At 31.5% G+C, this 14,078-nt stretch overlaps 1 protein-coding gene across 2 annotated transcripts; it reads left to right on the forward strand.

Annotated features, from left to right (window-relative positions):
• Positions 1 to 3,311: 3,311 nt before the first annotated feature.
• LOC149167444 (nuclear transport factor 2-like) lies at positions 3,312 to 9,596 on the forward strand. 2 transcript variants are annotated; one of them, XM_089432989.1, is made up of 10 exons: positions 3,312 to 3,751; positions 6,508 to 6,562; positions 6,660 to 6,797; positions 6,987 to 7,290; positions 7,413 to 7,654; positions 7,746 to 7,929; positions 8,040 to 8,158; positions 8,249 to 8,314; positions 8,732 to 8,801; positions 8,893 to 9,596. In XM_089432989.1, exons 2-10 carry the CDS (start codon positions 6,518 to 6,520, stop codon positions 9,213 to 9,215), a joined length of 1,491 nt encoding a protein of 496 aa, XP_089289115.1. In that variant the 5' UTR covers positions 3,312 to 3,751; positions 6,508 to 6,517; the 3' UTR covers positions 9,216 to 9,596. The 2 variants fall into 2 exon arrangements, with proteins under 2 accessions (XP_089289115.1, XP_089289114.1); XM_089432988.1 differs by having other exon boundaries at positions 3,314 to 3,751; positions 6,513 to 6,562.
• The last annotated feature ends 4,482 nt before the right edge of the window (positions 9,597 to 14,078 follow it).

A 14,078-nucleotide genomic window follows, 5' to 3' on the forward strand; every position in this document is an offset into this window, starting at 1 on the left:
AAACGAGTTGTCTTTAAATGCGACTTTTTGAAGTTTGTGGTGGATTTTTGGAGAAAATTTTGTGGTGAAATCTTGATTTGTAACACCTGAAAAACCCCAAGACACTTGGATTGTTCAAACTTGTGATTTCAACGAATCTTGCAGGATTTTAGACAAATTAGATAGGAAAATAACTATTTTTTTTTTCAATAAGTATAATAACTAAAAATTTAATAATAGTAATTAATACAACAATCAAGAATTAATTATTGAGAATTTAATAAATCCTAATCATAATTAACTTAATCATTTAACAATAAAAAAATTAACAAGAAAAACAATAATAGTACCAGCCCTTTGCCCTTTGCTGATTGGACTTTTTAGCATGTCTCCTTTAGCACCCACACGAGCCCTTTGCCCTTTGCTGACTGGATTTTTTAGCATGTCTCCTTTGTTTGTTTGTCAAGTTGTCTGTGATCCAGTCAAGAATTAATTATTGAGAATTTAATAAATTCTAATCACAATTAACTTAATCATTCAACAATAAAAAAAATTAACAAAATAAAAAAAAAACAATAATAGTACATTTTTTTTTGTCAAGTTGTCCTCCAGGTTTGACTTGTGGCTTGAGGAGTCGCTACTAAGCCCGGGATTACACCCAACCTGGGCCACACTAGCCCTTTGCCCTTTGATGACTGGATTTTTTAGCATGTCTCCTTCATCCCTTCGCTGACTGGATATTTTTTAGCATGTCTCCTTCAACCATTTGCTAATTGGATTTTTTAGCATGTCTCCTTCCCTAGCACAGGGCACAACCACCCCGTGAGGTTTGATTCGCCTCGCTAACTAGGCCCATCCTCAACCACAGTTATGCTAGTATAATACTTAATTAAATAATAATATTTAATTTATTAATAAAATAATAATATTTAATTTATTAATAAAATAATAATAATAAACAAATTAGTGAAAACTTTTTTCAAACAACTCCCTTCAATAAACTTAATCACTAGTGATTCATATAAATAACTAAAAATTTAATAATGATAGTTAATACAACAATCAAGTAAAACTTAATAATAATAGTCAATACAACAATCAAGAATTAGCGAGCATTCGGCTGACTTAAGACATGGTAGGACCAAGTCCTCAGCCCTCGCTGAGCATGCGGGGAAGACTATGCATCATGTATGTATAGAGGACACTCAAGTCATTGCCAAAGTTGCGCAGTTTCACCATCGCAAATTTAGAGAGGCCCTGGAGATTGAGAAAAGGCCGAACAATCTTAATAGGGATGATGGCTGGAAGATTAGCAGTTGCTGGGTCCCAGCCTTGTCCTCCTAGCCTCCTCATTCCCCTCTTGTTAGGTCTTAGGGTTTCTGTCTTCCCTTTCCTTTAGTTTTGCTTTTGGCGGATTAGTCCTTTCATTATGGAGTGTTTGAGTTATTAATAAGTTATTATTAAATTTCGGGCTTATCCCGTTTATGATACTATTGGGTATATTATAATCAGATTTATGTTTCCTTAATTTCAATTATTTATGCATTTATATTTTACTATAACCTTAGAATTGAAATTCCCGTTAACTTATGTCTAAAAAAACCCCCTTTTTTAAAAAACCTTATAAGTATTAATATATTTTAACTTTTATTGGAATAAATAAATAGTGAATTAATATTGATTTTTAATGAATTATTTGACCATTAGGTTTAAAGTATTATAAATAAATATATGATATACCAAGATTATGAGTTATGCTTTAACTACCCCCAATTATGGTATTTACCTAATGTAACTAGATTCTAAGAATAATAATGATCTAACAAAAATTACTATTTATAAACTATTAGGTAAATATAGATTATTTAATAAACATATATTGTTATATATAACTCATTAATTTAATTCCGAATGGACCATTATAATAATAAATAAAAATGATATATTTACCATTGGACCATTAATTAATAAATACACAATTACCTAATGTAACTAAATTCTAAGAATAATAGTAAGTTATTACCATTTATTTGTATTTAATTGGAATAATAATAAAATTTATTAATGACCATTATAATTTAATAATATTAAATATGGATATTAGAAAGGGCTCAACAAATAATTATAGGCCAATTTTAAGAATAAAAAATATATATGATGATAATTTTAAAATAAAATAAAACTATAAAAATGATTTCTATTAAGTAAATATAATTTTTTTTTAAAGATTAATAAGAGCGACGAGAATAATGGTATTTAAGAATTATAAAATATATTAATTAATAAATATTGAATAATTTTTCTTTTATATAATTTATTAATGACCATTATAAATTAAAAAATATTAAATATGGATATTTGGGCTAATAATAATGAATTATATCTATTTGTTTTTGAAATTAGCAAATGAATTCCGTTATTTCCTGTTTTAGCTATTTCTAAGGATGTTAATAACTAATTAGTGGTTTGACTAGGATTTTTTGGTCAAAATTAGCCGTTGGCATTATAGCCGTTGGAGTCTCTGCACACTCTATTTAATCAAGCTAAGTCGGATTGGTTCTTCAACTTGTCCTGACCATGAACCACACAGGTTGGTTCGAAACGCGTCTCTGCACACTCTATTTAATCAAGCTAAGCCTGATTGGTTCTTCAACTTGTCCTGACGATGAACCACACTGGTTGGTTCGAAACGCGTCGACAAAAGATTGGTTATGTGATTTTGACGAAGATTTTCTAAACAATGTTATGGATCACAGAAGTCTAAATTCCTTAATCAAGAATTAATTATTGACAAGTTAATGAATCCTAATTACAATTAACTTAGTCGTTTAGTAATAAAAAAACTAACAAACTAAAAAACACAATTATTTATATTTAAAATAAGTTTTCATATTTTGAAATAGCATGAGAATCAACTTGAAACTCATTAAAAATATTTGGGCCATCCCTCTACACAAGTTTTAAATTTTTAAAGGTTTCCCTCCCTTGCCAAAAACATTGGAAATAACCACAAACTTCCAGAAATCCTGGTAGGCAAGCCAAAAGAGGGTAAAAAAACAAAAGAAAACTAAAACCCATGAGAAACATTTGAAAGGCTGTGAAATCTACATTCTAAGACCCTTGGAAAAGTGGGCAAGTGAACACCTCAGTATCAACTACTGTAGTGATATTACTGAACGAGAATTTGCATGTGATGATGTGACCACTTTGTTGTTATGCCACAGGGATGTTTAGGGTTTACATCTGTTTGAACTGTTTCTTCAAAACCCAATAAATCAATTTTCAGATTAAATTGCAAATTGTGGAGGCCCACTCCTCTGGGCAACAAGCTGTTTAACCCATTCGAGACATGCCATGTCTGCACAGGTTTCCTCTTTCTATTTTTATTTGAAATAAAGCAAAAGTTGAGCACCTATCGCAACGGCACCGGCAACGGCAGGGGCACCAGTGGTCCGTACCCCAGCCCGCCAATGCTTACATTGGCTGATGATCGTGGCGCAGGCGATTAGGGCAATCGGTAAAATCTTAAAAAAAAAAGAAAATTCCCTGGGGTTTGATACTTAGTATAAATACTGTTGTTTAAGTGTTTCATACTACCAGCCAGCAGAAGGACACGAGTAGGTGGAGCAGGAGGAGTTGAAAAGCTGTTGCAGGACGAGGTGGGTTCGATTGGTCTCCCAGCTTGCTTACCGCGATTCGAACTCCGGACGACAAATCACCTTCCTCACTTGGAACGAGCTCTATCTTGCTCTGTGGCCTTTTGCAATTGCGGGTTGGTTGCTTGCCTCCTTATACTCTAGGCTAAAGCTCTGCGAACATTATCGCGTATATTTTCCAGTTTCTTCAAGGGTTTTAGAAGCTAAACATGGGTTTAGGGTTTGTTCATTTTAGCTCGAGGATTGCTTATAAATTCATATTTATTTTATTTCAGAACTGATACGGGTTTGTTTTACTTCGTGTTTTTATTTATTATTTTTGAGCTGATATGGGTTTGTTCTACTTAGTGTTAGTTCCAGCTTTGCATGCACCTAAATTTTAATGCCCTCTCCTTATTACCATATTTTTGGGAATGTCTTAAATCTCTTTTGACTTGATCTGTCGAATCCCAAATCCCATTAACAGTGGTTCAAGAACCCACTATATTGTACCCAATATTATTTATTAATTTTTTATATCCGCATGTAAACTCTTATCCCATTAACATGATTCAGTAACCCACTATACTGTGCTTGCTATTTTGTTTTTAAACATGTATAAAATCTTTTGTTTGATTATATATATGAGATTTTGTTTGATTATATGTGATGGGGGGGAGTTATAATTTATTGTGTCTAAACTTTAAACTTTTAATTTCATCCATGATGGTTATGAATCCGAAAACTACTTGACATGGTTTGATAACCCACTTTAAAAGTTTAACATGGAGCGGGATCCATGAGAACGAACTATAAATTTTGCCTTGATGATCAATACCTTTACCAACTGCCCATGGGTTGTACTCTCCTCAATGTCTTATAATAATGATATATATCTCAGATAATTTGTCATGCATTCAGGGGTGGGTTATGCTGCATGTGGATGAGTGGCTTCGATTCAGATTCTTCCTTGTTCTGAGGTCTTTTTATTTAGCACCAAGTCACGTGGTCCTAGATATCTTAAATTGTAGGTTTGATCACAGGGAGAAATTTGTATAATGGGATATTCAATTAGTAGGCTGGTCAGGATTGCTTTTACATGTCAAGTGTTCCGATGCAACCGCTATGACACTCAACTATTCATGCGTTATATATTTGGCACTTCCATTATATTTTTGGGTAACCTGGTATTTTACAATATACCCTAAATTTCCCGCGTCAAAGTAGTGATTATTAAATGTGAATTAGTGCTTGAGCTTATCATGCCCTTGTGTTGGTGATTGTTATAGGGTTTTTTTTTGTTTACTTGCCTTAATATCGTTTCATTTCAGATGAAAAAACCCCTGCTATTACTAAAGAGGTAACTAGTATATAAGTTTCGATCATAAGTTATCAGTATAAATCCATCCACCAACAAAAATAGATGTATCATTCATAAAGCTAATACAAATCGTATCAAAACTAGTGATGCATAGTAAGGAAAATACCAACAATATCTAAATCTGATAAGTTAATCATAAGTGAAGCTAAAATGTTTCAACCCAAAAATAAAAACCTCACCAAACATATAATCACATCTTCTTTAAAACACACCACATAGACTCCAGACCGTCATAACTATGGCAAACCTATGAAGCCCTCTTAACAGATTGCCCCATCCAAGAAGTAACAGAATCTAATGGCACCGTCATTAGCATTAAGTCCAACTTTGAAAAGGGTATTTGCAGTGATGTTTGATATAGAGTTATTCATTTGGCTTATCATTTTGAAGCATTATCTCTTTAGTTCAGCTTGTAGAATCTTTTTTATGTTTTATGGACACGATTTTTTTTCGGAGAGGTCGCATATTTAGATACGTCGCTTTTATGTTGCATGTCGCTTTTAGGTTGCATATGTCTTCTGATCGCGTTCACCATAATTTATGTTGGCTATTCATCACAGGATGTGAACCTGAATTATGTTTTATTGTATCAAGCAACTCAAATATGAATTCATTTATGTTTTATTGTATTTACCAATTCAGAGTCCAGACATAAGTTGCGTTGGAAATGTACGTTGTTGGGTACACACCTTACAATTTGAGTTGTTTTAACTAGTAATATTATTTTGTATCTTTATTTTCTATTTTCTTAGATACAAAATAATATTATTAGTTAAAACAATTTAATTTGTAAGTTGTTTATTCAGCAAAAGTTGAGTGTATATTTCTAACACTAGTATGTAGTTGTTTAGAGAAATTATATTAAATGGTCTTGTAATCTATGTAGACATAAGTGGATCAAAGATCATTTCATGTATTCCTTTTAAAAGAGTTCTGGGTTGGTAGCTTGAGTGGTTGGGAGCATGGTTTGTTTTCTCATCCACCCAGGTTCAATTCCAAGGACATGTTTGGCCTCTTGTGACAAGGCTTGAAGAGTAGGCACTCCCACCTGTGTAATGTATCAACTCTTGCTAAGTCATAAGTGGATTAAAGCCACCCTATGTCCTCTTTTTTAAAAGAGTTTTGGGTTGGTTGCTTGTGTGGTTGGGAGCATAGTTTGTTTTCTCATCCACCCTGGTTCAATTCCAAGAACATGTTTGGCCTCTTGCTAAGTCATAAATTATTGATATATTTAACTTACATTGTTGATGTAGAATCTAGATTTGATTCTGAACCTTGTAAATTTTTTTAAATTACTCTCACCAATTCACCATGATTCAAACTTACTACATATATATAAATTATTTTGTATCTTCATGGATGTGGACATACTGTGCATTTGTAGGGCAATCTGCACATGTTTGTTTATGTAATTCGATAACTAGGCTTCATTATCATCCATAAGTAATTCAAAGGCAGTTGCATATTTTCTTATCCGTTTGGCTGTCATATGTTGTATTAATTTCATTTCAGTACAGGATAAATGGCTGTTCAACAAGGCATAGCTCTGGTTCCTAATCCACAAATGGTATGTTTCAAATGGTACTGGTTAAATATATATTGTGCAATATATTGGTTCATTTTTAATGAAATCCTTATAATGCTATTATGCGCTGCGTTGCCAGGTTGGGAATGCCTTTGTGGCCCAGTATTACAATGTTCTCCGTACTTCTCCTCAAATGGTACACAAATTTTATCAGGAATGCAGCTTACTTGGTCGGCCAGATGCAAATGGTCAAATGATCACAATAACTACTATGGAGGTAGGTAATCCAAATGGACACTTGAAGCTTGTATGGGGTATAGTGTTGGTATAAACTTGTTTCTTTGTTAATAAAATTTTATCTTTATAGGAGGTTTGTAAGAAGTATACATATTTGAGGGGACTGTCTATAGGATTAGTTAGGTACAGCTATGTTGTTAATTTACTTCTTATGCTTTCTGTTTATTAGGGTATCAATCAGCAGATTATGTCTCTGGACTACAGTGGGTTCAAGGCTGTGATAAAGACAGTTGATTCGCAAGAGTCTTATAACAATGGAGTACTGGTTCTAGTAACTGGGTCACTTACCTTTAAAAACAGTGGAGCACGCACGTTCACACAGTCCTTTTTCCTCGCTCCTCAGGAAAAGGGGTACTTTGTATTGAATGATATATTTGTGTACGTCGATGAAGAACCAGAACAACAAAAGCAAAATCTTGTGTTGATAAATGGCTATGCAGACCATGCAACTGAAGTACCTGTCCCAGAGCCAGGTAAAATGATCATATTGTATTTTGATTTTTAGACTTGCGACTGTCATTTCTAAAGCATTGTTTTGTGTATTTCTTTAAAGAATTTGCTTTAATTGTTCTATGTTTGATTGTTCCCTGTATAGTTGTCGGGTCTGAACCAGTAGCTGAGAATGGTGTGATTGAGCCATCCATGACAGTGGTGGAGGAGCTTGTTGTTGAGGAGGAACATAATCACATGCAGGAGAGGGAAATCCCAGACGGTTCAGCTGACAAGAAAGAATCAGCAATTGACCATCTTCCTGCTGCAGTTCACGATGAGGGGCCACCTGCTCGTGAAACTTCAGTTGTAATCCAAGATGCACCAAAAAAGTCTTATGCTTCAATTGTAAGTTCTATCCAATTTAAGGTTAAGCTGTCCAACCCTAGATTGTAAGATTGTCACTGAATATCTAATGGACACTTTTGGCTGTAAACAGGTTAAAGTAATGAAAGAAAATGCGGCTCTTAGTGTTGCAGTTCAGAAACCATCTCTTGCGAAGGTGGTACCAAGCGCTGAGCGTCAAGCAACTTATTCCAGTCCACCTAAGGCATCTGCAAATGAGTCCTTGAGTTCCACTGCTGTCGATATGACAGATAACAGTGCTTCCCCTGAAGCAGAAGGTGTTAAATTTTGCGTATGGTTATTCTTTTGTATTTCAAGTCATCCTTTAATTCAATCTTTTGCTCTGTAATCAGTTTATCACTATACAACTACAAATTATTACGTGTAGGAAATGCGTGCTCTATTTATATCAAGCACTTGCCTGTGAATGTTACCCCTGCTCAAGTTGAGGAAGAATTCAAGAAGTTTGGGGCAATTAAGCCAAATGGGGTTCAAGTTAGGAGTAAGGTTTGGACACATACCTGGTTTTTGGTGTAAAAGAAATTTGTATTAGTTTTTATGCCATTGGTATCTCAAATTAATTGATGTTGTTTGCAGCAAGGAGGATTCTGTTTTGGTTTTGTTGAATTTGAAGAAGCAGCTTCAGTCCAAACTGCACTTCAGGTATTTTCTCTTTATGAAAAACAGTTAATATCAAGTGTAGTTGGACTGCACGTCCTCGCATGATTGTATTAGGTATTATGGGAATCTCTGGAGATGACTTCCCTCTTGATTGTACATGCAATTTGCTGCTTTGCATTCGCTTTTCGTTCTCCAACATGAATGCTTTTTCCCAAGTCTCAAACATGAATGTTGTCTGAATGAAGTGTGGTATTTATTTTGACTGTCTTCTAGGATTTTTCTTACCAAATCTCAATGTTCTTCGCTCAGTTTGCAGGTCTCTTTTAGCATGATGCCATATTCATTAGCTTGGCTATAGTAGAAGTTTTTGGATATTACATAATTAAGCGGTTGTTATAAATGTTGTTTATGTTCCATAATTTGTTGTTAATTGTTATTGCTCATGATTTTACTATTTAGGCATCTCCAATTACAATTAATGGGCGGCAAGCATTTGTTGAGGAGAAGAAGACCACATCTAGCACTAGAGGTAGTCAACCTATAAACATTTGTTAAGGTTGATACTTTTGATCAGTCTGCGTTATTTGTGAAGTATCTGTTACATCGTTCCTGTGTTGCAGCCACTCGTGGACGGCCTTTTCCTGCTAGAGGGGGCTTCAGAAATGATGGAATAAGGGTACGTGGGGCCTATGCTGGTCGGGGAAATGGAAGAACTGATTTTGCGAATGGGGCATATGGTGGTCGGGGAAATGGAAGAGCTGATTTTGTGAACAGGGCCGATCTGGGAAACAGAGCTCGAGGTTCTTTCTCTGGGCGTGCTGTTTGGTTTTCTGATGCTCCCGAAGGATACCAAAGGGATCACATTCGAAATGTTGGGAGAGGCACTCAGCGAGGTGGTATGATGGCAAGCAATGGGCCCAGGATGGGATCTGTTGCTGCATGACATCTAGGACAACAACTTGGTTGACTTGTTTGTCTAGACTTGGGTTGTTCATTAAAACCATTCAGGAGCTTAAAGTTCAATTTTGATAGAATTGTTATATTCTTTTAAGCAATCTTCCATGGGGGGGGTTGAATAACCAATAGTTTGGCAGGATTTCATAAATGCAAACCATTTTGGATCAGATTTTCTGATTTTTTATCGGATTTGTTCAAATTAATAGTAGAAACTGTGAGGAGGTGGCCATTCATTGCCTCTTAGAGTCTGCTACTGAAAAGCAGCGATGAGTTTATAAACTACATGTTATTTGTAGCTGGAAGTACAGCCGTTTTTGTAAAAAATTATAAGCTGTTAGAGTCTCTAAAATAATTTTTGTTAGAGTTACTTTTTCCTGTAATTTAGTTGGTTTCAAACTTTCAGGTGTCCATCAGCTTAGTTTCTTGGAGAGTTGTGTTTATTTGACATTTATGTCTTTACTAATAATAATGGTTTCCATCATTGCAACTGAACCAATTTTTTTTTGTCAGTTATGGCAACGGGACCTATGTCTGCAGTTTGTAGTAAGCTTGATGGTCGCAACATTATATCATATTTAGACCTGTTAAGAAATCATTTCCTTGTTAATTTGATGAAGCTGCATTATCACCGCGAAGGTTTTAAATCGAAAAGACTCTCACATAAGTTTGTGCCGTTCTCTTCAAAGTTTGTGAGGGGGGCTGACATAGGTAACGGTTTGCTCTGTGAGTTCGCATGAATTTTTTGGATGGGAGCTGGATTGAATTTCTGTATTTACTAAGATTAATAATGAGAGCTGGATCGATTTCTATATTTATTTATGTTTAGTATTGCCCAAGCAGTCCAGCTTAGTGCATTGAACTGATCAAGAGCAGATTGATTACCTAACACCATAAGAACTTTAAAAGTGAGGTTCAGGGATTGTTATAGATTAGGGTGGAATTCACCGTCTTTGATGCCCGTTTGTTTCAACAAACGTTGTACAGTCGATCTTAATAACTTGAAATGCAAATTTCTGGCGAGTACACTCTAAGTTGCATCGAAAGACATTTTCTCATGTAGTGTAATTGTTTTATGTTTTAAAATTGTTTTATTGTTTAATGTTTTAAAAGTCTCTGGTGATGTAAATTTTTGGAAAAGCCATTTTTTTTAAAAGTGCGAAATCTATTTATATATTTAAAAACATATTTTACATAACAAAAAAATATAATCTAACCAAAAATTATTTAACGAAATTCATTTCTATAATTTTTTGTTTACCAAATTCCTCGTTATACATGAATTAGTGATATGTTCGAAACCTTTATTCAATTTGTTACCTAGAAGGTTTGATGATTATTTAACAAAGATGTATGTAATAATTTTTTCATCAATTGCTTGAATATGCAGAAATATATTTGCTAGGAATTTTAAATTTTGTTTCACCAAATTTCTTTTTATAATTTTTTTATACATGAATTAGTAATGGTGAGAACCTTTACTGGATAGAAAGTTGATGATTATTTAACAACGATGTATGTAATACTTTTTTCAATGAATGGTTACCATTCATATGCAGAATTTTGAAAAATATTAAATTATGTTTTTAAAAAGTTGTTTAAATAATTTGTATGGAAAGTTATATCATATAAGGATTATAAGTGATTTTTAAAATAAAAATGGTTAAATAATTTATATTCAAGATTATTATGTTGAGAAGTTTTTTACAATCCAGTATAAGAGTAATATGTAGATGTAATGTAAAAAGTTTGTAAATATTTTTACATGTTAATTTAATATATTGAATTTATATTAATATGTCCAATTTATAATAGGTAAAATGGTAAACATTTACATGTCCATTAAAATTAATATATAGTTTAAGGGAGATGTTGTAGTGTCTATAAAAAAATAGAATTAATAAAAATAATAAAATTCAATTTTAGTACATTGTAATTTTGTTTTTATTAATAAATTATAAATAGTTTTTTAGATAAAAAAATCATAATATACATATTACATTAAAATATATAAGTAGCAACAATAAGTTAAGATCCATTTTACCTTATAAAATAGAATAATGATTATGTAATCATATTTAAATTTAATTAATAAGCACATAAACTTACAATATAACAATATGTTTAACCATGGATATTTACGTCTACTTTGCCATAGATACTATTAATTTGTAAGTAGGCTTTGTTACAATACCATTGCTCATCAATACAACATGTCCAAAAACCATTTCTCATTTCACACTCAAAATATTTTATTTGAATTTATTTTTATAACATTTTTTATTAAATTAAAAAAATATATTATAATTACTTTTAAGATATATCTAAACGTCATCACATGAAAATATATATGATATAAATAGTAGTTATAAATTAAAATCCATTTCACCATATGAATTAAAAAAATGATTTTGTAACCATATTTAAATTTCATTAATAAGCACAAAAAACCATCAATATTTACAATATGACAAATTTTTTAACCATGAATATTCACCATCACTTTACCATGGGCTAATATGATGACTCATCAATACCACATGCACACAAACCATCTCTCATTTCACAATCAAAATAATACTTATAATTAACAAGACTTTTCACCATGAATACTCACCCCACTTTACCATGGATATTATTAACCATACCATACCATGGTCCATCAATACCACATGCCCAAAATCCATCTCTCATTTCACAATCAAAATATTTTATAAATATATATTTTTTTTTAATCTTCTTTTATTACATTTTTGGGCCAAGAGACATTTTCTATCCCAGTATGGAAGAGTTGAAGTAATGTCTAGTTATATTATGCTATCTAAACATTTTGGCCAGGTCAAATTACATGAAAATAAAAAATAATATTATTAATTAAAACATTTTGATTCATTGAAAGTATATAAAGGTAAAAAGGAGTTGTTTTAGTGCGACTTTTTGGACTAATTTAAGGTGAAATTTTGATTTATGTTATTTAAATTGGTTTTTGACTGTATATAACCCTTTTTTGGACTAATTTGAGTCGAAATTTTGATTTGTGTTATTTAAATTGGTTTTTGATTGTATATAACCCTTAGCCAATTTCGATTGTGTAGGGGTTATCCATCAAGCTTGTGATTTAAATAAATTCTTGCTGGGTTTTAGAGAGAAATTAGACTGGAAAAACCCGCAGGGAACTTCGATTGGGGTTACCCATCAAGCTTGTGATTTAAATAAATTCCTGTCAGATTATTAATGATTAAACCATCCTAGATCCATAACTCACCATCCTAATCCATAACTCCCGATATACCCAGCTTGAGAGGGATGGGAATTGTTAATTATAATTTTGTGGTACTATTTTGTTTGAATTTAAAATTTTGGTAATTATTGTTTTAAAATATTAATTTAGATTGTCATATTTAATAAGGGGCTATTATAAAATCAACTTAGATCCATCCATCTTAACTCCGGATCTATCAAGAGCAGAGATGTATCAAATCTCTCAAGGTGCAAACCCCTTTTATGCAAAACTTGAAAAAATGTTTGCACCTCTAGAAATTTGATCCCTTTAATTTTATATTTTGGGCATGTTGTATTGACAAGCCATGGTCTTGGCCTATGGTATTGTAACAAAGCTTATTTACAAGTGGACATGAATATCCATGATTAACCATATTGTTATATTGTAAGTTTATGTGCCTTATTAATTAAATTTAAATATGGTTACATAATCATTATTTTATTTATAAGGTAAAATTGATTTTAACTTATTGTTGCCACTTATATATTTTAATGTAATATGTATATTATGATTTTTTTTAATCTAAAAAATTATTAGTAATTTTGTTAATAAAAACAAAATCACAATGTAACAAATTTGAATTTTATTATTTTTATTACTTTTAACTTTTTACTCATACTACAACATCTACCTTGGGCTCTATATTAATTTTAACCGACATGTAAATGCTTACCAACTTATTAATATAAATTCAACATATTAAGCTGACATGTAAAAATGTTTACAAACTTTCTTACATTACATCTACACATTACCCCTATATTAAGCTGTAAAGGGCCTCTTGACACAATAAACATATTTTTATATTGTAAGTTTACGTGTTTATTAATTAAATTTAAATATGGTTACATAATCATTATTCTATTTTATAAGTTAAAATGAATCTGAACTTATTGTTGCTATATTATGATTTTTTTTAATCTAAAAAATTATTCATAATTTTATTAATAAAACAAAACTACAATAATAAACATGTAAATGTTTACCAATATATTAATATAAATTCAACATATCCCTATACTGGCCATAGAACACAATAAGTTTGATTATAAATACAACTTGTAATATAAATAATAATTTTTTAAAAATGTATATTTTTGAATAATAACTATTTGCAAAATGAAAACAGAAAACTATATATAATTTATAAACATTAAATGTTTATAAATAATTTAATGACCAAAACTAACATTTACACATTACCCTATATTAAACTGTAAAATACAATAAGATTTATGGTAAATACAACTTATAATATAAATAATAATTTTTTAGAATGGATATCTTTTGAATAATGACTATTTGCAAAATGAAAACAAAAAACTATATATAATGAATAAACATTAAATAATTTTATGACGAAAACTAATATTTTCAACTAAATTAAAAGAAATCAAATTGCAAACATATCTATTAAGATTATAATTTGTTTACTTGAAAGTCTATAGATAAATATATAAATAACCTATATTAATACACATTACACAACTACACTTGTGGATTGTTTCATAGGAGCTATAAAGAGGGAATTCTCGCTTATGTTTAAGAGTATAAACTTAGATTTAAAAA

The sequence above is a fragment of the Pinus tabuliformis genome, chromosome 5_1, assembly GCF_031772625.1.
Source record: "Pinus tabuliformis cultivar Carrire ecotype Pingquan chromosome 5_1, CPIR1, whole genome shotgun sequence".
Taxonomy (NCBI): domain Eukaryota; kingdom Viridiplantae; phylum Streptophyta; class Pinopsida; order Pinales; family Pinaceae; genus Pinus; species Pinus tabuliformis.

Excerpts from the sequence above, each read along its gene's own strand:
- LOC149167444 (XM_089432989.1), top strand. The coding sequence starts at position 6,518 with ATGGCTGTTCAACAAGGCATAGCTCTGGTTCCTAATCCACAAATG. Across the intron at positions 7,655-7,745 it reads AAAAGTCTTATGCTTCAATT|GTTAAAGTAATGAAAGAAAA; the intron begins GTAAGTTCTATC and ends GGCTGTAAACAG. Across the intron at positions 8,159-8,248 it reads GGGTTCAAGTTAGGAGTAAG|CAAGGAGGATTCTGTTTTGG; the intron begins GTTTGGACACAT and ends TGTTGTTTGCAG.